The following is a 24144-nucleotide window of genomic DNA, read 5'->3' on the forward strand; positions in this document are numbered from 1 at the left end:
ATTTGTTATTTTGCCACATCAGTTGCAAGTGTATTACACGCACTTCCTCTTTTGACCAGGTCTTAGAAAAATGTTTGATAGGTATTTATTTTTTAAGCTTTGAGTGTCTTACAGGAAAATGGGCACGCTAAGGTGTCTAAGTGAATTTTGCGGACAACTTACAAAAAAATGCATAAAAAGAATGATTTTGGTGATGATTTTTTTTTTTTTGATTCTGCAAAAGTAAGCGTGTGTATTACACTGGGCAATAAAAAATTGGGAGTAACGTTTTAAGGGTGTCAATATCTCTGTTTAAAATACTTCAAGGGGGTAATAGGACGCCTAATCGATTTGAATTGAAAAAATTCTTCCCCATATTGTTACAAACATACGATTCACGGGGAGATAAAGAAATAGAGCGAATCAAGTACATGTGTCTTACCCTTTCAAGGAAGGGAAAAAAATGACATTATATATAGGCGAAATGACTTGGAAGACCCTTGTACTTGACTTTGTTTGTCAGTTGAACCATTATACTCATGACTTTGCCAACTGAACCCTTAAACTTACTAAAACGCAATATTTTAAATACATCTGACCATTGACCGAACTTATGTGGCACTAATATTGCTCAGTTGGAAAAATATTTGACAGCACGCGCCTTAATGCGAGTGAATATATATTTTTTATATTAAAAATCATTACAAAAATAATTTAAAATCAACCAAGCAGCCCCTATCCCACCCCACTCCCTCGCCAGCAACTTTCTTCTTCCTTCAGCCCCCACCCCCACCCCACCCTCTCCTTTTTCCTTGAAACCACCCACCACCCTACCCCCTTCTTCTTCTTCTTCTTCTTAACACCCTCCCCCCACACCTCACCCAACCCAACCAAATCTCTATCTCAATCATTTTAGTTTCTTTAATTTTGAGATTCAAATTTCTTCTCTATAAATCTTGGTTGATTTACACACTTTTAAAAAGTTGGGTTTTCAAATCTTGTTTGTGAAAGGTTGAAGTTTAGATAATTTTGAAATCTTGAAGAGTAATGGTGTATACTGAAAAGTTGATAAACTTCATGAAAAAACTTAAAAGAAAAACAAATGGGTTTTGTGAATTTATGAAATTAATTCAAAATTATGATGGAATATTATTGGGTTTGTGTTGGGAAGCTTTAACTGTAAAAAATTTCATGTAAAATAGGAAGAATTAGACCAATTTGACATGAATTTAGTGCTCAATTATGAGCAAATATGACGAACATGATATTGAAAATTTTAATGTGCAAACTTATTTTTTATTTTTAACATTTAATTTCTTATGTGGTATTAAAATGACATGGAATTCTATAAAATGATGTGGAATTTCATGTGTAAGCGGTTGTGTTACAATCACACACATAGAATAAAAAGAGGTTCAAAGTATTGCGTTTTAATGTGTTTAAGGGTTCAGTTGGCAAAGTCGTGACTATTAGGGTCCAACTGACAAACCGAGCCAAGTATAAGGATCTCCCAACTCATTCTGCCTTATATATATAACATATTTAAATAGAAAATAAACAAATCCTATTTTGAGTGGATTCAAAATGAATTAGAATGAAGAAATAAAATTTTAGGGATAAAAAATAAATTAAACAAACAAACCATTGAAGTATTAATGTGTAGTTGAGAATTTAGTAATAGATTAAGGAGGCATTTGGCTATTTCCAATAAACTAACATGGGTTTTGAATATGGGCTTTAAGTAAGGCCAACCCAATATAGCTTATATCAGCTTCACGTACCCAGAGAAGTCGGCGGCGGCTCCCGTTACCGACTCCGGCAACGGCGGAAAACTTTCTCCGACGGAGATAATGGGTAAGAAATCATCGAGGAAGAATGGAGTTGGTAAAGCACCTGGTTCAATTACATTAAGAGAAGAATCAGGTGTGAAGAAGAAACAAACTCATGTTAATGCGAAATCGATGCTGAAATTGGAGCATATAAAAGATATTGCTACCTGGGCTAGTGGCGAAAGTTCCATACCTTCACTTGGTGCCTTTTTTTGGCAGAGATTAGCTGTATCAGCTGAGTCTTTGGGTGTTCCACCTGACCCTTCGTTATTTACTTGTCAAAGGTTTGAGCTTTTTATAAATTTTTTGTTTGATTTGTCTTGCATTTATGAATACACACTTTGTTAATTTTGTATGGGTTAAAAAATGGATATTTGTTCATTAATGGATGTAGGGGTATAGTAAGAGACATAAGATTAGAGATGAGTATATTCGGGATAAGGTAGGAGTGGTTTTGGTGGAGGACAAGATGCAGGAAGTTAGATTGAGATGGTTCAGGAATGAAGATGCAAATGCACAAATGTGTGAAGGTGTGAGAGGTTGGCTATGGATGGTTTCAGGAGAGGTGATTAGACTAGCCATGACGTAGTTTTAGCTTATTGAGAACATGACCTTAGATTGGAGCTTGTGGAGGATACAAATTAGTGTAGTAGGTTATAAGACATTACTAGGTAGTAATGTGTTGTTAGATTGGAGCTTGTGGGGGATATAAATTAGTGTAGGAGGTTATAGGACATTACTAGGTAGTAATGTGTTGTATTGCTATCCGTCTATACTAGTAGTTGTAAGTTCTGTTACTATCTTTTGTTTCTTGTACATTAAGTATCATATTATTTTGTTGTACTGTTTAGAATGCTTTGTTATGCTTTCACTTTAGCTTATTCTCTTTCTGGATTGCTTTGGATTGTTTTCTCTTGAGTCTATCAGAAACAACCTCTCTATCCTAATATAGGGGTCAGACCAAGGTCTGCCTGTACTCTACCCTCCTAGACATCTCTTTTTGATATTTGTACGAACCAGTGTAGAAATAACATCCAATGATGAATTGCAACGGATCACAGTACATACCTCAAGATCTCTCCAATGCTAAATATGTTGACACCTTTAATTTCTAGGCCATCCTTCTGATGAGGAATATACATGAACACCATGGAGGTCAGGAAACCAGGAACAGTAAAGACTAGGCTCCAGAGAAAGGACCAATGATACTGTTCGATTTCGTCCCTTCTCTCGGATACTTTTCCTTCTCATTCAGGAAATGTCACTCCTGTGACCTGACCTGAACCAGTTGACTTGACTAGAATAAAATTTGGAGGTCCTGTGACATCTGATCGGTAAGAAAGGGATATCTTCTTCTGCTCCATAGCAATATCAGAGTCTTCAACTCCTGCGAGTGCTCTAATAAAGGTTACAATAATCCTCATGAAATTGTCAGTGAGCACTCTATCAAATCTCTCGCCTATGTGTAACCAGAACAACAATTCCATAACCAACTTCTTTTTTTCGATATTTGGGAAATTCTCCAAGTCCAGCGATGCACGTTCCGAAACTCATTGAATAATGAGAGTGTCATCTACTCATCTTTTTTTTTAATACCATGCTACTTTCTATAGCAGGGTTCAAATTTGTGATGTGTGTCAAATCCACAAATCATGAGCTACACTCTTATAACTAGATCAAAGGCCTAGGGGAAAGCTATAACCAACTAGTTGGTATCACTCATAAGGGTTTTTGCTTTCACTATGTTCTAAGCTTAGCTAAATCTGCATGAATTTCTAGAGGTTGAACGAATAACTAAATAAAACTACAGAAAACCAAAAAAATAACTTGGTCTCATCTTATTTATACCTAGTTGGTATTTTTTATATCTCAGGACTTGAATTCTGGAAGTGCACTCACGTGTTTTTTTAGTACTTCACATTTATGTGTTACATAGCTAACTCCTGAGCACAATAAGTTGTTTTTCCTTCTTCTGATTTCTGCTATTTTAAAAATCACAATGTATGTGCGGAGTTGATTTATTCTTCTTAAAACTTTATACTAATCACTTTGAATTTTGGCCACCTTAATGTTGAATGAGTCATTGTCGACTTTTCATCTTTTTTCTAGGCTTGCATACTAACTTATAATTGATATTTCACAGGTGTGAATCTGTCCTTCAGGCTGGCTACAATTGTACAACGCGGATTGAGAAGAACAAAAGAAAGGCACGAAAGAAACGCAAGACATTCGGTATTCCCCCGAAGAACTCAGTTGTATATGAGTGTCATTTCTGCTCACATCGGAATCTAAAGAGAGGAACCCCAAGAGGCTATATGAAAAGCCTATATCCTGCCAAACCAAAAACTTTAACAGTTGACCCTGCTAAATCAGCAACCCGAAAGGCAAAAATTGATCCTACTGAATCAGCCATGCAAAGATCTGAACATTTGGGCACGTTAGTGGCTAGTATCGATAAGGCAAAAGTTGATCCTACTGAATCAGCAACCCGAAAGTCTGAATAGTTGGATACGTTAGTGGCTAGTATTGACAAGGCAAGAATTGATCCTACTGAATCAACAATGCAAAAGTCTGAACATTTGGATACGTCAGTGGCTAGTATCGATAAGACGAGAGTTGACACTATTGAATCAACAACCTAAAAGTCTGAACAGTTTGATGCTTTGGGGGGCAGTACCACAAATGTAATAGTTTCATCTGAACTAGTTGGAGATGATCCTATGACTGGTCCTGCAACTCCATTGTCAACAGTTACGATTACTTCTTTGTTGGATTCGAAGAAGAGGAAAAGAAACAGAACAGGGTCCAAGAAGAAAGTTGAACCTCAGGATGGTTCATCCATGACAGATGTTGAGAAGACTGTCCCAACATCCAGTAAGAGGAAGAAGAAATCTTGGACCAGTTTGAAGGAAATTGCTGAAAGTCAGAGTAGCAATAGTAGGAAGTTCTCCAATATATCTGTTCCATTTATTCTTTGATTGTGAGAATTGTATTGTTGCCCGTTGAGCACCCCCTTTTTTTTTGGGTTTCACACCCGTGTCTGGAGCTCATATTGGCGCGTCCAGACTAAATTCGGATCGCGCACCGGAGGTCCATTCGGAGCAGCACTCCCTACCAGAATTTTCTCTCGTAAGTTGTAACAGCAGTTTCTGTCCAATAGTATATGAGTATTTAGTGTACTTTGACAATTGTTTAGTTTTTTTTTTATTATGACAATTGTTTAGTTTCTTGTTGATTTATAATTTTTTTGGAACGTTGTTGATTGTTTAACTAAATGTTTGTCTTACCAACATGGGTTGTGGTGCACTGGTAGAAGTATTTTACCCTTAACCCGAGCCGAGCCCTGGGTATGGAGAAAATCCTTGTTGGGAGCACCACCCCTGAATGGGCCCTGCAGAGCACGATCCAGATTTAGTTTGAGCTCCAATGTGGACTCCGGACACCGAGTGAGAAATAAAATAAAAAACAAACTAAATGTTCATCTTACCTAAAAGAAGTACTCTTTAAAAATAAACAAAATACATGAATTAGTGTGTGAAATTAATCCGAATATATGTTGTTTAAAAGTATGGTCTTAGTCATAAAAGGTTAGATTTTGTTAAGATTTTTTTTTTAAAAAAGATGTTTCTTAATCTTAAGAATAAGTGTAAATACAAATTATACAATATTAATTAACATAAATTATACAAAAATAAGTAACTTTAAAAGTCTAAAATTGTTAAGTAATGGAAAAAGAATAAATATAACTAATAGGGGAATTTTCGTATAAATCACTTAAAGATAACTTAATTATGCTCCATAACTATTGTTTGCTAATTACGATTCGTAGCTACATGTTAGAGGGAGGAGAAAAGCGAGCCAGATTGGGAGAGGTGAGTGAGAGAGGGTAGAGAGTGGAGAAAGACGAGTTGTATATGTATATCGGGTCAAACTGTACATGTATATCTATCAAATAATTGTATTTATGTAACTAGTATACATATGTATTTGTATATCTGGCGAGCAAGATTGGGAGAAGAAGGAGAGAGGCGAGCGAGATAGGGAAGAAAGTAGAGAGAAACGAATTGTACATGTATATTTGTCAGATAATTGTGTGTATATATATATATAACTGGTATACATATGTATTTGTATATTTGACGAACAAGATTGAGAGAGGGAGGAGAGAGGCGAGCGAGATTGGGAGATGGAGGAGAGAGGCGAGCAAGAGTGGGAAGAGAGTGGAGAGAAGCGAGTTGCATATGTAAATTTGTTAGATGATTGTATATGTAATTGGTATACATATGTATTTGTATATCTGACAAGGGAGATTGGGAGAGCGAGAAAAGAGGCGAGCGAGAGAGGGCAGAGAGTGGAGAGAGACTAGTATGTATATGCGTAATTTGTATTTGTATGTGTTACAACTAAAATTAAGCTGCGAGCTATAATTAATTCAAACTATAGCTATATTAGCTAATTAACTAGTATATGTTTGCTTATCCGCGTAATTTTCCATAATTATATATACTAATTGTAGTAAAATAAATTTAAAAAATCGAGATGTAATTTATTTAAATTTGAATGGCTAATAGATATGTTGATTATATTGTGTATTTATTATTATAAAATTACTAATTTTTTAAACTGTTTTTAACTTTGTGAGGTAAGTGTTAAGTGTTTTTAATACTATTATTTTTCCTTTGATTCACTCACTTCATTTAACACCGTGAAAAAAAGTCATTTTTTGTTAAATACCGTCATCGAAAAAGAAGTTATCATAAAGATTAGCTAATGTATTGTCCAACCAATCGATATCTTATCGATTGACTAGCGGATTAACATTTTAAATAAATAACCAATAGATCAAATTGTTAAACAAAATTATATGCATTGTTCCACTCGATAAACAACCTAATCAAACACCCACTTACTATATAAAACAACCCTAGTATGGAAATAAAATCATCACCCAAACTTTGAGAAAGTCAAAATATATCGCCGCCGAATACATGGACGAAGCAAGATAAGGTCAATAGGGCTTATTCGAAAATGAAGCCAGATATGGATAAAGTCAATCGGGTTTATCCGAAAATGAAGCCAGATAAAGTCAATGTGGTTCATTCGAATTTCAATTTACAAAAAATAATATTTTTTTATATTTAATTAAATTACTTTTAATATTTATGTACTAGATATTGTTTAGCTTTTATCTTGTATTTATTTAATCATAGTTCAAACGCATTTTAGTGAAAATTCTGATTCCGCTGCTGGTTAATTGAGCTTTGTTGAATAATAGCAAATCTATAAATTGATTGATTTATTCGTACAGTCCAACAGATTCCACCTTTACTCGACACTTGTTGCTCGACTCACCACATCGCCGCCGTAGCAAACGGAAAAATGGGAAACCGGCGGAATGCCATGGTTGAGGTAAGCGATGACGAGGATGACGTGCCGCTGCCATCGCGGGCTACACGCGCCTCCAGCAACGGCGAAGAGAAAGCGAATCAGAGGAAGAGGAAGAAAGTGAGGCTTGACGAGGAGGAAGAAGAAGAGGAGGAAGCGAATAACGAGGATGAAAGTAGAGATAAGAGGAGGACGAAGAGGAAAGTACCGGAGAATGAGGAGAACGAGGAGGAGGAGGAGGAAGAGGAGAGGGGAAGGGGGAAGAGGATTAAGAAACTGAAGAAAGTTGAAGAAGAAGAGGAAGAACCCGAACCGGTTAAGGAGGAGGAGGAAGAAGAACAGCAGGAAGATGCTAAGCCTGTTGGTGAGGTTATTAGGGTTACTGGAAAAGGAAAAGGGAGGAAAACCCATTACGAGTCGTTCGAGTACGATGGAAATCGCTACGAACTTGTGAGTTTTCATTCATTTGTTTCGTTTCATCAAAAAATGCTTTTGAATAACTATAGGAAATTCAATTGATTGAAGATTGGTTTTTGTTTTTGCAAAATTATTGCTCATTTCCTTGTCTGGTAGCTGAATTAGGGTTTGAAATGTGATCACACATAGGTTTGTTTTTAGTATGATGAAAAAATTGATGCCTTTGAACTGTGTAAAAGAGACAGCATCTGGCAGAAATGCAGGGTAACACCTTGTTTGGATGGTTATAACCTGTTGTATTGTATGATATCTTTAAATCCATTGTTTACAAAATGAGAAGAAAATACAAATTGGTAGTTACATAAAAAAGACCTTTTTGTCATTACCTAATGATGGATTTATGGTTTCTTTGAATCCATTGTTAGGTAACGACAAAAAGATCCTTTTTATGTAAAGACCATTGTTAGGTAACGACAAAAAGATCCTTTTTATGTAAAGACCATTGTTAGGTAACGACAAAAAGATCCTTTTATGTAACAATTGATTTGGTGTGATCGTGTCGTTACCTTAATATTTTTAAAATTTATTGTTTAACAATTATATTTTATCTTTTACCCTACTTTTTCATAGTAGCTCTACCCCGTATCCTACTTTTATGATAGGTTTATTATTCAAATTATGGAACAATATGTAACAACCATCCAAACAAAGTGTGAGGCTGCGAGTAATAGAGCCTTGTGGTCTGACCCTTCCCCCCTCCCCGTACACCGTGAATAGCCGGAGCTTAGTGCATTGGGCTGCCCTTTGCCTCTGATGCTTATTAGCAGAACTCATATTTCTTTACAATATACAAATTGTTACTCCAGATTACCGGCTTCAACCAACACTACATTAGTCTCAACCTTCGATGCCTATCCTGTCTTTCATCTCATTTGATTATGATATGTTATTTATGTTTGTACCTGACTAAACATTGGAAAATAGTAAAAATGATGTAAAAACACTTTCCATGAAAATTATTTTCATTGGTAAACATTTCATCCATAATGTTTGAAGGAAGTGATTTCATGGGTCCACTCTGCCCCTTAATTGACTTGAGAGTTGGTCAAACTTACTTTTAAGTCATTTTTAGCTTTAAGGAGCGTTTGGTAAAGTTAAAAATAACTTAAAATAAGTTTAAAATGACTTAAAACAAGTTAAAAGTTAAAAGTTAAAAGTAGGTACTTTCATTTTTTAATTTATAAGTTACTTAAGTTTGACTTTCTAAAAACTACTTTTAAAAAGCTACTTTTTTAAGTTAAGCCAAATGGGCTCTTAATCTCTTAAGTGATATAGCTACTGTTGACCTATGATGTTTCTCTCATTACTAATATGTTCTTATACAGGAGGATCCCGTGCTCTTGGTTCCAGAAGGACAACTTCAGAAGCCTTATGTGGCAATTATCAAGGTAATTCCTTTTCCCCGGAAGATGCAAAACTTTTTTGGTAACTGTATGGCACGAAGGGGTGTAAACCTTGGACATCAGGTTTCAAATTCCAATAGAGATAAAAAAACATAAGGTGATTTCTTTCCATTTGCTTTGAGCCTTGGTGGGCAGCATAGGTTGGCCCTAACACCACTGTTAACCAAAAAAAAGAGAGATTGGTTTTGGTGATTAGAGATATGTACATCTTATGTGAATAAGTATACTATTTCCTGTTCAATTATCAAGAATGAAGTCAGTTACACTATTGCTTTTGGTTGTAGTGTACAATCTGAGCTTATTCAGAAGCTTATGTATTAGGACATTATCTTTTCTACTGTGAAATTAGGGCATTCAATTTCACATGGATCTCTTTTGCGATCTTGCCTCTTCTAGTGCACCATAAGAGAATACTCTCTCTTTGGTGCTGCTTCTGAAAGTCTGAATTAAACTTCCTGAGCTGGGAGTACAAAAGGGAAGGGGTGAGTACAGAAGCAAAGCATTTAACTGTAGCCTAAGAAGGAAAGAGCAGACGAACAGTAACTAGTCTGGAAAAAGATAATAATTGCCCTCACCCATATACCAGTATCTATATTAAAGTTGGGTGAAAAGTGGGGAGTAGTTTCTGGAAGGTAAGTATTTCCTTTGATTGGTAGGAAGTAGAAGAGGAACTGAAGTGGAAGAGAAAGATATGCAACAATGCCACATATGTGTTTCATGTCTTCTAAATTTGGCAGAAAGGAAGGTGTAGTCATTTCTTGCTGCATTTTTTTCAGCTATATCAAAGAACCGTAGGACTGATATGTTTGTCCCTTATAGGAACAACAAATGTATGCCTCCCAACCTTTCATTGATTCCATTATAAAATTTAGACATTAGGACATGCAGGTACTTTTCTGTTTTAGGATTAGTTTTTTTTGACTCCTCTAACCTCTAGTTTTGTTTGGATTAGCAAAGTAGTTTTGGAGTAGAGACATTACAATGTGTCATGAGTCTATATTGAGATCTTTCTCTCAGATAGTCCAGTGTTAAGTAATCTGTTTCTTGGAGAGTCAACTATCATATCTTTTTTTTTTCTTTTCGGTTTGATCAAAATTTCCCAGTATTTTATCCGCAGCCTCTTGAACTGTTGTTCTAGTTTTGGCATGAAATTATTTGTAATGTTTGATTCTCTGGCTGTTAATTTTAGTGTGGGTAATCACTTCTAATCTCTTTTTTGATTTCTCAATTTGATATTCCCCTTATAGGATATTACTCAGACCAAGGATGGTAACCTGATGGTCACAGGACAGTGGTTTTACCGACCTGAGGAAGCATTAAAAAGAGCTGGTGGAAGTTGGCAATCACGGGACACAAGGGAATTGTTCTATAGTTTTCACCGAGATGCAGTCCCGGCGGAGTCGGTCATGCACAAGTGTGTGGTGCACTTCATACCATTAAACAAGGAGATTCCTAGACGGAAAGAGCATCCTGGTTTTATTGTTCAGAAGGTATATGACACTGAACAGAGGAGGCTTTTCAAGTTGACAGATAAGGATTATGAAGATACCAAACAGCATGAGATTGATCTGCTTGTTCAGAAGACTATAGCACGAGTTGGCCATCTTCCTGACCTTGAAACTGAGGATAATTCTGCAGCTCCTGTTAGTCAGGAAGACCAATTGAAGAATAAACGACTTTTGAGGAAGAAGAGCATGATGTCTTTGGATGTCACCAGAGATGATGAAGCACCATCTAGGTCGGGTCAGCTTAGAGCAGAAACTCCAGGCAGTTGTGCCAATAATGCATCAGATTACTTCATCATCCTTTCAAACTTCAAAGTTCTAACGGGTGAAACACAGCGTGACAAATGGCTGGAAAAACTGTTGCAATCAATTCAGTACTTTTGCAGTCCTGTTGATAATGTGCAAAATGATGGTAAAGCAAAAGGGGGCTCAGATGCTGCTGATCTTACTGGTAACACTGATTCTGCAAAACCCGTGAATGAGTCTCTAGACAACGGTGCTGATGTAAAATTCTTCTTTCCAATGATTTTGATTCTTGACAGTATTTATGTATGGTGCTAGTGTATGGGCAGATTTTCCTTGAAATGTTTATTCTGTTTGATTATTTCCAGGGTGATGTGTTCCGATGGCCAGACAGCGCTGTCACTGCTGTAGTCTCTCTCGAGAAAGCTGCACATGAGGCCCTCTCATCTGATTTTCAGAAGTACAATCAGAAGATGAGGCAGTTAACATTCAATCTTAAGGTGAGTACCTTTTATTAGGGGTTGGGGGTATGAGCCTGGAGTTTATTTAAGTTTCTTCTAATTTTCTATGTGGGTATGTCTCTACCTTCTAATTTTCCAGTTTTTGATGCTGTAAATTTATTTCCAGAACACCTCACTCTTAGCATGTCGTCTTTTGAAAGGAGAGTTGGATCCCTCTCAGATACTGAACATGTCCCCAAATGAGCTAAAGGTATGGGTCCATGGAATAATTTATTGAATTTGAGGATTTATTTTATGCTTTTTGCAGATAGCCTAAAATGTTTGACATAATAGTCCGTATGTGTTTTGTTGATTTCTTAACGGGTCAGGACTTGCTTTGTTGGACATATCGACTGTTTTTCTTGAATTCAGGGGGTGCAACCTAAATAGGTTTATTTGAAGTTCATGAAATGTAAATATCGTTCAGGTACGGATAAAGTGAAGCTGATTTTGAAAACAAAAATACAATTGAGCATTTTCCCAAGTAATCATACAAAATAAAGGAAAATATGATTTGTCCCTTGAGACTTTTTGTGAATTAAACATTGGCTTCTCTTTTCTCCCATAAAAAGAAGATGAAAGAAACAGGAGATTTCCTACCAATGAAGAAGTTGAGCAATCGCCTGTACATATAGGAATCTCATGTGCTCCCAAAAAAGGGGGGGTTTGTAATGTGGATGAAGGTGTTCTCATTTCCTTCCATACAAGGAAAAAACTAATTTAGGTTTGGTAGAAGACAGTACAAACTTGCCTTGCAGTTTGGTTTTGGTTTAAGAATTTAAGCATAAAACATTTTCTTCTGCTTACTTGATCTTTAAAACATTTGAATTGTACTTGGTCAAGACCGGGGTCAGACTCCATATTTGAGAAGGAAAGATTTTGGAGGTTTCTTCCAAACCTAGGTTAGGGATTGTTAGAGATGGCAGGTTGCTGCTGAAAACGTTGTTAGGCTAGTGCGTTTTGATTTGTGGGGAGGTGTTGCTGGCTCAAAAATTAAAGAACTATTAATGGGAAATAGAAAGATGCACAAACAAGAGGACCGGAAGAGGAGTATGAATTTGAGGACGAGTATACAACACTTTAGTGAAAACAAAAGTATATCTTAATTGAAATGTGCAGAAGTGTATTGAATTGTATACACATCTATATGATCAGGGGTACGAATATGAAGTGGGTGGTATTAAGTTATTATTTGTGTCATCCTGTAGATATATAAATACTAATATCTTCATCGATTCTTAGAGAAGTATCCGATATTTCAAACTTAAGTTGGTTCACATTCTATTTGATTGTTCCTGCTCTTATATATTTAAGTAATTTTAGTACACACTGTCAAACATTGTCCATATTTCTTTTTCCATTTTTCATCTGATCCTATCTTCTTCATTTTCCTAGTTCCTCCTTTCATAATCTTATATCTTCGGCAATTATTGTACAAGAAAGCTACCAGGGAACCTTATAAAAAATAATAATAATAATGAAAATAACAAGAATATAGAAGAGCTATCATGGAAAGAAATAAAAAATGAGACACTGCTCTTTGCGGTGGAGATAAACATATATAGCACTACATGGTGGAGATAAATATATATAGCACTATGTAAGTAGTGTAAATCAAAATTGGATGTGTCTTTTTCTGTACATCGAATAAATATGTGTTTTAAGTAGTCATTCTTTTTGGTGGATGGTTCATTTGGATTATTTTTCCCCACGAGGGGATTATTTGCCATATGAGGAGATTATCAGCTGTTAGTCTTGCTGAAAACCTTTAATTGCTTATTTCTGTTGTGGAATCTGGAAATTGGTGCCGGCAGAGCATGCTTTCCTTTGATGTTCTCTTCCGTTTTTATCTCAGGAAGCTTTAACAGCAGAAGAGTTGGCAAGCAAGGAGCCCGAGGAGCCAGAGCCCATACAGGTTTATACTATACATCATTTTGTTACTTAAGCAGGTTTAGTTTAACTAGCCAGGGAAGACTTTAGTTTAGTACTTTGGTGATAGAGTTGGTCCTTTATTTCTCATTACCAACTACATGTATCCTTTTTGAGATTAGGGGTGGCAATGGGGCGGGGCGGGTGCGGGGTAGGTAGGGTTTAAGCATATGCAAGGTGAGGCGGGTTGGGATAAATGTGGTTGCGGGGAGGGTGTGGGTTAGGGCAGAAATAGCTTTAGAAATAGGAAGCTACCCCTAATCTGATCTGAAAGATCTCGCTAATTAATATGATTACTTTTAGCTATTTGAAGTAAGCATTTTTTAAATATTTTTGTAAGTTGTCTAATAAATGAATTATGATAGTAATCTCTTATATTTATATGTATAGTATTGGAAATGAGGTAAAAGAATATTTTTGTCTTTTTAGTTTAATTTTTTATTGTAATTATGTAACCTTCCCAACTGGGTAGAAATTACAGTCAACGAAAATTTGGTTCCTACAGTGCATACGCTAATTAGGGTAATAAATTACTTTTTAAAAATCACGGGGCGGGGTGGTGAATGCAGGTGTGGGGCAGGTTTACGAGGGTTATAAGATTATGCGGAGCAGGGCGGATTTTAACTTTGCGGGTTAAGATAAGACCCGCCCCGCCCCGTTGTCATCCCTATTTGAGATGCACTAAATGTGAGAAAAAATTTCTTGTAACCAAGTAAAAAGATCTCCTCTTTCAGCTAAGCATGATTTTGTTTTCTATTATGAAGTTGAATGTTGGCATGTAGCTTCTCAATGTACTGAGCCTCATAAAAATTCTGAAGAATTATCTGTTCATGTTGAGAACTTGAAAGAGGAGTTTTAGAAATCTGTCACCATCATTAATTAGCAAAAATTGATATGATGATGTTATAAGACGGGGGTATATTTCATTTTGACATATCTTATTTGCTCATTTCTATTCACTTTGTGTAACAGATGACCAATACTTGTTACAAAAACTTAACACAGGTTGAGTATGTTGTTTCTTGTAACTCACTTCTGATCGGTTTGTGGCACAGATGACTGATGCTCGTTGCAATAGATGCACCGAGAAAAAAGTGCGGCTCATGGAGATTATTCAGGCTGGACATGGAGATCGTTACTCGGTTTGTCCTTGCAGCTTTTATTTGTGGTTTGAGACAGACTTGCTTCATATATACGTCACTATGTTTCTTTTTGGATATCTCTTGTACCCTCTTATTATTACTACTATTGTTATTATTGATATCATTCATTTTCTTTTTGGGAGAGGGGGTGGAAAATTGTTTACTATGATAGCGATTCCTTGTTGCACCCGAAGCTTTTTATAGTTGATTGAACATTGTCTTTGATTACACATCTGTCTATAGAGTTAACATGATTGGTAATAGCGAGGAGGATATTTGAACTTAAAACAATTTCATGTTGTGTTTAGATGACGTGACAGTAATCAATTTCTTTAGAGTACTTTTCTGTTCTCAGGGTAATAGCTAATTCACCTCCTCATTGGCATTGTACTAAACCACCATGCAAGATGTTGAAGGGAATTTACCTTCGCATAGAGACCAATTTGCCCGTTGTGTCACTTAAATTTCACGTAGTCACTTCGGAGTTTTACTTGTATTCAAAGAAAAACCAGATTGAATATGGTGTAAATGCCATTAGGAAACTTCTCTCTAATATATACTTTTCAACTATGTCATCTTTTCCTTTAATGCTGACAGACTCTTTTTTTTTTTTTTTAAATCTCAGCTGGAGTGTATTGCTTGTGGCAATACTTGGTATGCTTCTAGAGACGAAGCTGCTAGCCTCACAATCGATGGACCAAATTCTGCAAAGAGCGTTGGAACAGAAACGTTGGCCACTGCTAAGTTTGAAGATGTAGAGAAGAACTTAACGAGTCCACGAAAAGCTGATAAAGGAGCTAATGACATTCTAAAGAAAACAACAGAAGCTTACATGCCAGTTCTAGATAGCCAAAGATCATTCAACAAGACCAAGCCTGAAGACAATACTACCACCAGCCATGCCGACTAAACGTTCTGCTAAACACAACCATCTCCTACAAATAATAGATAGTACACACATTTAGTTGGTATAGATATGGGCGTAGTAGTAAAAAATCGTAGTCTAGTTAGAAATTTAATGGCGACAACAAGGTATGGATTGTTCTCTTTGTTAGTACTGTACAATCTGCACAGTTGTAAAGGGTAGGGTAAAAAGGTTGATGGATGTAATCTTGTGTAGTTTTAAGATTATTATTTTTTTCTTCAACCTACAAATGAGGTGATTTATGGCTGCATTTACGTGTCTTTATGGCTTTGGTACATCTTTCCTTAACATGCATTTCTACACTCTACGAGGACGTTCAATGAAGGGAACGTGTTGAAAAAACTACATGTATTGGGAAGGAATCTTTATATTATCTATAGGTGATGGCAACTCCTCTAGCCACCATGTTGAAAAATCCTACCCTAGTCATAAATTTTCTTAAATTATCAAGTTGAGTATCATTGGAGTTTTCCAATTACAGTTAGAATCGGAAACAACCTCTTTACCTTTACAATTTTGGGGTAAGACTATGTACTTATCCTTTTTCTTGGATCTACATAAGATACGTTTTAGTTGAGAACAACTGGCCTAAAGTGAAGGTCTAGAACAACTTGCAATTTGTATTGCAAAATGATTATAATTTGGCAAGGGATGGATAGGTGGATGCTTAGGAGTAAAATAGTTCGGTGCACAAAATATTTCATGTTCATAGAGGATTTGGGAAGGATCGCACCCTAGGGGTAGTAATGTCAATTTGGGAAAAGAATATATATAGTATAATAGACTTTGATTTCTATTTGACCGACCAATTTCAGATCTGCTTCCTCCCCGCCTTAAACCACATCACATGCACCCCTTTTAAATTTACTCTTTTCTCCTTGCTCTTTGCACTCAAACTTACACAATGACCAAAACACCCTTACAAAAATAAATAAATAAAATATTTTAAAAAGAATAAAAAAATTATGTGGAAGAATCTTAAAATTATTAAGATATTCATTTCCAAACACGTCCAGCTATAATATTTAACCGTTGTCATTCACTATTACTAGCAAAAATGCTTCACAATCATCATTAACGACCATCACTAGTGCGTGTTACCGAATGTCACTAACTTTTGGAGTGTTCATATTTACTATAATAATATATTAATAATCGAATATATATTTAGATTTTAGACATTCTAACTTAAAAAATAAAAATAAAAATATGGCTTTGTTTATATTAGGATCTTGATAAATGAAAGACCATATTATTGCTTCTCAAAAAAGGATAAAAAGGAAAGAAATTTCTTACGGCAAGTTATAGGAGCATTATTATTCTGCACTCAATTACTTGGTCATAATATATTTTTTCAATGTACAAATATAAATTATAATTGGTAGTAATAAAGTGTGCAGGACCACACTACCATACTTATAATATGTATATACAACTATCAAATTTAATTCTTTACCAAATAAAAGTTGACAAATTTGAAGCTTTAACATAATTAACACCATCAAAGAATCCAACCAAAAGAACCAAGTAGAGGATACCTTATACACTTACATTTAAGGCCATAGTAAATATAATAGAAAAATTTAGTTGGCGTGAATTTGTTCACATTATCGATATCAATATCGAATAAATGTTGAGGGTTATGGTATGTAGGTGAAGTATGTCAATTCATGATGAATTTTCATATTAGTCATTTTTGTTTTTATTTGATGTAATGATGAGATGAATTAAAATGATGAAGATTCATATAGTCGACTCAACTTGTTTGAGATTGAGGTGTCAGTTTTGTATTTTCATTTTTATTTGATGTGATGATGAGATAAATTAAAACGATGAAAATTTATATAGTCGACTCAACTTATTTGAGATGGACGCGTGGTTTTTACTTTTTAGTGTTGTATCCACCATATGAGCAATTAAAGGTTACCCTATTTATGCAACAATAAATGGTTCCATGTCTTAAAAGTATCAACCATAGTACTTCCTCAACCAAATCTTTACTTGCATTTGTCCCTTTCCCTATTAAAGTTTCACTACAAAATGTCTTGGGCTATTTTTTGGTTGATAGTGAAATAAATGAATTGTTCAAGAAAATAAATTATTATTTTAACAAGAATAATTAAGAGTGTAAATTTCTGGTGTTATAATTGTAAGACTAGTAATTATTATTAATAGTACAATTTTCTGGTGTTATAATTTGGTGCTCTCTTGTGAATTCTATAGACATTTATATAACCTATCTCATTTTATTTATTTGGTTGAGAGAAAAGCTGTGACTCTCGAAATCTGTGAGTTTTTTTTGTTGGTTGATTCTCAAAATCACCTTCTTGATCGAACAACATCAAGGAAAAAAATCAAAACACTTTCTTTAAGATTATTTTCCCTCTCCTAATCAAAACTATATACTATAATTCATATTTTCAAGCTAATATCTATTTATTTTCGGTACATAGGCTGATTTTTATCTATTTGTATATGGTCTATGATATCTTATTACTCGCTCTATTTCAATTCAGACCTGAAATATAGTATGTAAAAGTTAAAATTAAAGTGTTTTAAAAAAGGAATGAAGTACAAAGAAAATAAGATAAACATATTAAACCAGAGTATATATTTTAAATGTAACAACACAATCTCAAATTATTAATTTACCATTTATGTTGTTTTATTATTGAGGGGTAAACTTGTCAAAAGTATTATCCAAGAATCAAGGGTCTTAATGTAATCTTCCTTTTTGAAGGGATCTGAAATCTATTACATTCAATTCACCATTAATTAAAAAAAAGATTATTATAAATTGGGAATCACCTTGATCATAAGAATCCTGTCCCATATTAAATTTGAAAAATATAAAAAACTATATTTAATTAGCCAAGAAAAAGCCAAATAGAAAACAATATATGCTATTCCCAATAAAATAGCATAAATTATAATTAATTCTTGTGCAGTGATTCCTCCAATTAATAATTGGTCTGTCCCCTTTCCTGATTTACCAAAATTGCCCCTAAATTAAGTTTGATTAGTCCTATCTTCAAGGTTAATATTGGAAATTTGCCATCTTTCAATGTGCCTTAAACAGTGACCTAAAAAGTATACATTGAAAAAAGTGAAAGAAGGCAAGAAAGAAAGGCCACACATTACAAAGAAAAAATCCACACTAGAGGCAAACCTATTATCTCCGTTTTAAAATAAGTGTCATTTAAAAAAAATACTTATCGATTATATTAATTGATCATCTTATTGAAAATAATTATTTCATATTAATTGTTCATTTTACTAAATCAGGAGTGCATTAATTATTTTTTTCTAACTTAACCTTATAATTAATTCTTTTGAAAGTGTGTTTTCAAGAATTTTTTTTAAGGAATGAATTAGTAAAATTATTTTATTTATGATTTCTTAATATGGGTGGTAAGAAAGAAAATGATCAACTAATACGAGACGAAGGGAGTAAATTTTTATTCCAATATATATATTATTTTAAAAAATTCAAGATAAAAACTAGTACGATTTCATTCATATTTACTTATTCAGTATTGACTCGATCATATTAATTAAGGAGTAATAATTAAAATAGTAATTTTACCATCACTTTCTGAATATAATAAATTTAATTTTTTGGAAAATATATCAGAAATTATATGATGACTTTTTCTTGAGTTTTTAAATTGAATAAGTAAAAGTTATTATCTATTTTTGTTTATAATAAATAGGTAAGAATAAATATAATTTTCAAAAAATATTTAACAAATGAAAATAATTAAATATATTTTTTAAAATTTTATATGAGCGTGAAATAAACTAAAGTGACACTGAGTAATAAATAATAGAAATTAGAAACAAAGCATGAAAGCATATGATGATGTGAGTCAAAGATTGCTTTTTTAGTGGACATATAGAGCAGCTTGGCAGCTCTTTTGTCTCTCTTCTTCTCTCATGTGTGTGTGAGAGAGTTTCACTCTATATTTGTTATACCCCACTACCCATTTTCTTCTCTCAGTCTCTATCCCTACAAGGCATGCTCTTTTTTTTTTGGTCATTAACTCATTATATGGTGTAACTTTTTGTGGGTTGGTGCTAATTGTTGTTATTATTTTATCCATGTGTTTTTCTTGATTCTGGGAGAAAGTTTTGAGTACCAATTTTAAGTCAGAAACTGAATGCTCTTTAAGCAATGTGAGGTTGGTTTTGGTATCTTCTCTTTTACCCTTTTGGAGAATATATAAATGTGAAATGTGCTTTCTTGAATGAGTCTTTGAGGTTAAGAGATTAATAAGAAATGATTGCTTCTGCTAGGAGTTTGTTGGGTTTTTCTTTTGCTTCACTTCTCTGAAATCAAGTGGGGTATGGTAATGGACTGTTTTTTTAAATTTGTTTTAGAATAAATTCTACATTTTTCATTAGGGGGATTCATAGTTTAAGTGGGGTTTGTGGGTTTTCTTTGTTTTGTTTTATTGGTTTTGGTTAATTGGACTAAAGTTTGCACCTTTGAGAGGTTTTTGTTCTAAACTATGGATTTTTTCATTAGGAGAGTCCCTTGGAATTTGTGCATTGTTAGGCTTTTTAGCTTTGCTCAGCCTTCTTGTTGTCAATTTGAAGACATGGGTATGCCCTTTTTATTTTTATTTTTGTTGCATATCTTTCAGTATTGTAAGTGAAACACATGGAATCATTGAGGTTTCTTGGTCTAGAGTCTTTCTCTTAGATCTAGTTGTTTGCTGTATTCCTGAACTTTTGTTACGTTGAAGGCATGTTTGGGGGTCTTGGAGTCTAAAAATCCAATCTTTAGGCATTTTCAATTGGTTTAGTTCATAGAAATGTTTCCCTATAAGATTTTAGTCCTACAACAACATACTCAGTTTAATCCTACAAGTGGGGTCTGGGGTATGTGGAGGGCGAGATGTACGCAGACCTTAGCCCTACCTTTGTGGGGGTAGAGAGGCTGTTTCCGAATAAGATTTTAGTCCTATAAATTGTAAAATCTTATGTGATTAATTGTACTTCTCTGATGTTTTTTTTTGAATAGCAATGCATTGTGCTCAGTAGTTTGTGGATTTTACTGTGAATGACCTGCCATGTTGTCCTTGATAGGTTGCAGATCAATTGATATGACTAGTTATGGAGTTGGATTTCGACAAGTATTGTGTAGTAGATGGAAGTCCTACAACTGTTCTTCCATCTCCGCGGCACCGTCTGAAAGGTGAAAGGAGAAAAAGCAAAGGAAATTCCAAATGCAGCAAAGAAGTATTGTCTGTAGATGGGGACTTCACTGAGATAAGCTTTCATCGGTATCGTAGTGTGTCGTGTAAAGATGCTCCATCAAGGAAATCACATTTGGGAGGAAATGATATCCTAAAGAGGGGCTCTGTCTATCAAAGTTCTAGAGATGTTAGAGGCATCAAGAAAACTGATGCTGTTGAGGAAAGAAGAAAAATTGAGTTCTCTAGGGGCAATGCCAATGCATTCTCATTTGGTATTGTTGATGTTTTATGTGGTTCAGATGAGGACAATTCACTCATAGATAAACATAGATCCTCGTTCAAACTTACACCCGAGAGCGATGTACCATCAGATAGCTCTCAAGGATGTTCTTTAAATTCTGATCATAGAGAAAATAGAAGGACTCAAATTCCACCAAGACAGTCAGCTCACGATTCAAAAATCATGTCTCAATCTGTTGCTGACCGTCTATGTGAAGTTAACAGACTAACGGATAGGGATCCATCTGTGTCTTTATCCAAATCACTGTCTGCAAAGTTAGCATTACCACATTCGCCTGCTTGGTCAGAAAGTGATAGCTCCAGGACTAGCAGCCAAAAATCCCGTTTCAGCCCTATAAGAAAGATGTTTGATCCATTTGGTAAATCAAAGTCTCTGAAAAGTCCATTGAGTTATACTTTCGAACCTGGCACAAATATTAAGAATGATCCTGTTAACGTCAGTAGAGGCAGAACAGTTCATAAATCTCTATTGCATGATTTCTCAAGCATGCCTGCGCCAGTGGAATGTAATTCAAATGTGCAAAGTTTACCAGCTCACTTACACGGCTTGCTCAGGTCGGATAAGAAAAGTGGATTGCCCTTCTTTGAGTTCTCAGTAAAGTCACCTGAAGATAGTTTTGTTGCGAAGTCATGGAAAGTTGAGGATACCTTAAATTGGGTGTACACATTTCATTCTATTCACCACAAAAGGAAGAGCAATGCTAGTGGTGGAAGGGGATCAAAAGATAGCATTAGAGAACCGTTGTTGGTTGGGCGGATGCAAGTTTCCTGTTATTTATGTACAGACATTAAAAACGCTGGAGATTGCGACAACTCAATGGTGACAGAGTTTGTCTTGTATGATACTCCCCATTCAAGAAAAAGAGTTTCTTTTCAAGAAAGTTGTTGTTCTTCCCCTGATGTCACTATTGCACCTAAAGCCTCAGATGAGAAGTCATCTGGAGCTAATTGTGTAACCGTAGAGGTTGAAATCGCAGCGATTGCTATAGAGGTACCATTTGAAAAGAGAGAGAGTTTGAAATTCAGGAGTGGGGATGCAAAGGCTGATCAGCCACTTCCAAACTTACTGGATCTCTCTGTGGTTGAGCAAAGAATTGGACATTCTGATAATGTAAGTCCTGCCAAGGTGAATGTTGTGATCCCTTCTGGACACCATGGTCTTCCAACAACTGAAAGTCCTGGTCCTTCCCCCTTGTTGGATAGATGGAGGATGGGTGGAGGTTGTGACTGTGGCGGCTGGGACATGGCATGCCCGCTTCACATATTTGGCAATCCAAATATTCGTATTGATGACAACCGCCCTCTGGTCGAGAGGCAGCAGCCATTGGAACTCTTCATTCAGGTAATATTCTGACTGTTGCCTAAACATATGTCTTCTCACAGACATTTACATTAAAAGAAATCTTTTAGACCTTTGGCAATCTTGGTAGACATAATTAGTCGTGCTACTTGAGCATTTCTTGTGAAAAGGTTATGTTCTATGCAGTGGGAAGTAATTGCATGTAATAGTTAGAGCTCAGGTTTCTCATACTTAGTAACAATGATAACTTACAACTATTTCATCATTCACTTGTGTTGAAGTCTAGTTTATCATCAATTTCTCATGTTAATAGATTCATATATGATACTACCTCCATTTCAATATGATTGTCTGGTTTTGACTTGCACGGAGTTTAAGAAAGTAAAAATGACTTTTGATACTTATGGTCCTAAACTAAAGATATGTAGAATGTACAAATGTCCTTTAATCTTGTAGTTTTAAACATGTCATGTGGAAAGTTGGAATTAATGAGTTGCTAAATAGTGAAAGATGCTTTCTTTTGGAAACATACTAAAAAGGAAAGTGAGACAGGCAAATTGGAACAGTGGGAGTATATCTCTTGTTCTTTTTCTAGAATTGAGATGACATTCAACTCGTAAATTTGTTTTAAGAAACTGAATCATTGTTTTCAAGGTATACACGCCAAATCAATGTTAAACTATGAGAATCCCACACATAAGGATGATCTATCTTACTCCTGGAAGGGAGAGATGATAGGAAACTGTATCTGTTCGATTAGTACTGATAATGCGTTATCCCGAAAGTAATTTTCCCTTACTCATTGTTTTAAACAAACTGTATGCAGGGAAGAAAAGATAAAGCTCCAGCGTTGACCATGACACTTAAGGAGGATGGACAATATTCAGTTGATTTCCATGCTCAGTTATCTGCATTACAAGCATTCTCTATTTGTGTCTCAATTTTGCACTCCATGGAAACCTCAATTGCTGTGGGACAAGGGAACAATATAGAATCATTGCAATCCAACACGTTGCGGGTTTTTGTTCAGGATGATGACATTAAAGGCTTGATCAATGCAGCTAGAGAGGAAAAGAAACAGAAAGTACACAAGAAAGTGGAGCAAGTATTCCCATCTTTCGTGCTCAATCCACCATTCTCTCCAATTGGTCGAGTATAGTCTTGAACGACTCACTCAGCTAGGCATATATCGAGTTCCATACAAACACTGGTTGCTTTGTGAACTCGAGATCATCTGGATGCAACTTTTTTGTGCATGAAAGGAACCAAGATGATGAATGGTGCACACGAGGCAGTATCCACGAGCTTGTGAAAATCTGATTTTCAGCTTGATGATCATGTTTTGTTATTTTTCTTCTGGAATAGGGTCAAAATCTCACAACACCATACTGTTTATATTGTTAGTTGATAGGGGAGGGCATAGGAATCTCAATTCAATTTTTTCAACTATAGAAAATTTCAAATATTAGCATTAGTCTACTTGTAATTTATTTATGATGGCCACAAGGTGCTCAAGGAAAGCAAGTCATAAGGGAAATTTTGAACACTCTTTGTAGTATGAGTTAGTAGGTTTTTATTTTTTTAATGTAAGTATACTATTGTGGGAAATAAATAGCTCTTGAGCCATTTAAATGCAATTGCAGCATCTGTGAGAATAGTTTGGTGTAAATCATAATTTGCAATCTTTGTTTGGACTTCAGACAACAACCACAACATACCAGTGTATCCCACAAGTCGGGTTAGGGAGGGTTGTGTGTACGTAACCTTTGCCTACCTTGTGAAATAGACCCTCGAGTCAAGTAAAACATATTGGTTTGGACTTCAGGCAACAACAACATACCTAGTGTATTCCACAAGTGGGGTTTGAGAGGGTTGTGTGTACGCAACCTTAGCTTATCTCACACCCTCGACTCAAGTAAAACATATCGATTTAGACTTTAGGCAGTTTCATGTTTTCCTGTTTTCATCAAAAATGTTTAGCTTTTCATGAAGTGCTCATGATGGCCTGTATGAAACAAAATAATTG

At 35.2% G+C, this 24144-nt stretch overlaps 2 protein-coding genes and 1 pseudogene across 7 annotated transcripts; all 3 read left to right on the forward strand.

The window, feature by feature from the left end:
- Positions 1-1793: 1793 nt before the first annotated feature.
- Positions 1794-4814, forward strand: LOC125826658 (uncharacterized; annotated as a pseudogene).
- A 2321-nt stretch (positions 4815-7135) lies between these two features.
- On the forward strand, positions 7136-15565 carry LOC125826817 (uncharacterized). Its single transcript, XM_049506158.1, has 8 exons — positions 7136-7643; positions 8996-9058; positions 10321-11082; positions 11190-11321; positions 11449-11532; positions 13177-13236; positions 14306-14392; positions 15018-15565. Exons 1-8 carry the CDS (start codon positions 7188-7190, stop codon positions 15300-15302), a joined length of 1929 nt encoding a protein of 642 aa, XP_049362115.1. The 5' UTR covers positions 7136-7187; the 3' UTR covers positions 15303-15565.
- Positions 15566-19200: 3635 nt separating this feature from the next.
- LOC125826786 (uncharacterized) lies at positions 19201-23755 on the forward strand. 6 transcript variants are annotated; one of them, XM_049506123.1, is made up of 3 exons: positions 19201-19508; positions 20409-22160; positions 22945-23755. In XM_049506123.1, exons 2-3 carry the CDS (start codon positions 20436-20438, stop codon positions 23275-23277), a joined length of 2058 nt encoding a protein of 685 aa, XP_049362080.1. In that variant the 5' UTR covers positions 19201-19508; positions 20409-20435; the 3' UTR covers positions 23278-23755. The 6 variants fall into 6 exon arrangements, with proteins under 6 accessions (XP_049362080.1, XP_049362079.1, XP_049362082.1 ...); XM_049506122.1 differs by having other exon boundaries at positions 19201-19498; XM_049506125.1 differs by lacking the exon at positions 19201-19508 and adding an exon at positions 19526-19661.
- Positions 23756-24144: the final 389 nt, after the last annotated feature.

This window comes from Solanum verrucosum, unplaced genomic scaffold (genome assembly GCF_900185275.1).
Source record: "Solanum verrucosum unplaced genomic scaffold, falcon-dt-bn FXZP01000060.1, whole genome shotgun sequence".
Classification (NCBI taxonomy): Eukaryota; Viridiplantae; Streptophyta; class Magnoliopsida; order Solanales; family Solanaceae; genus Solanum; species Solanum verrucosum.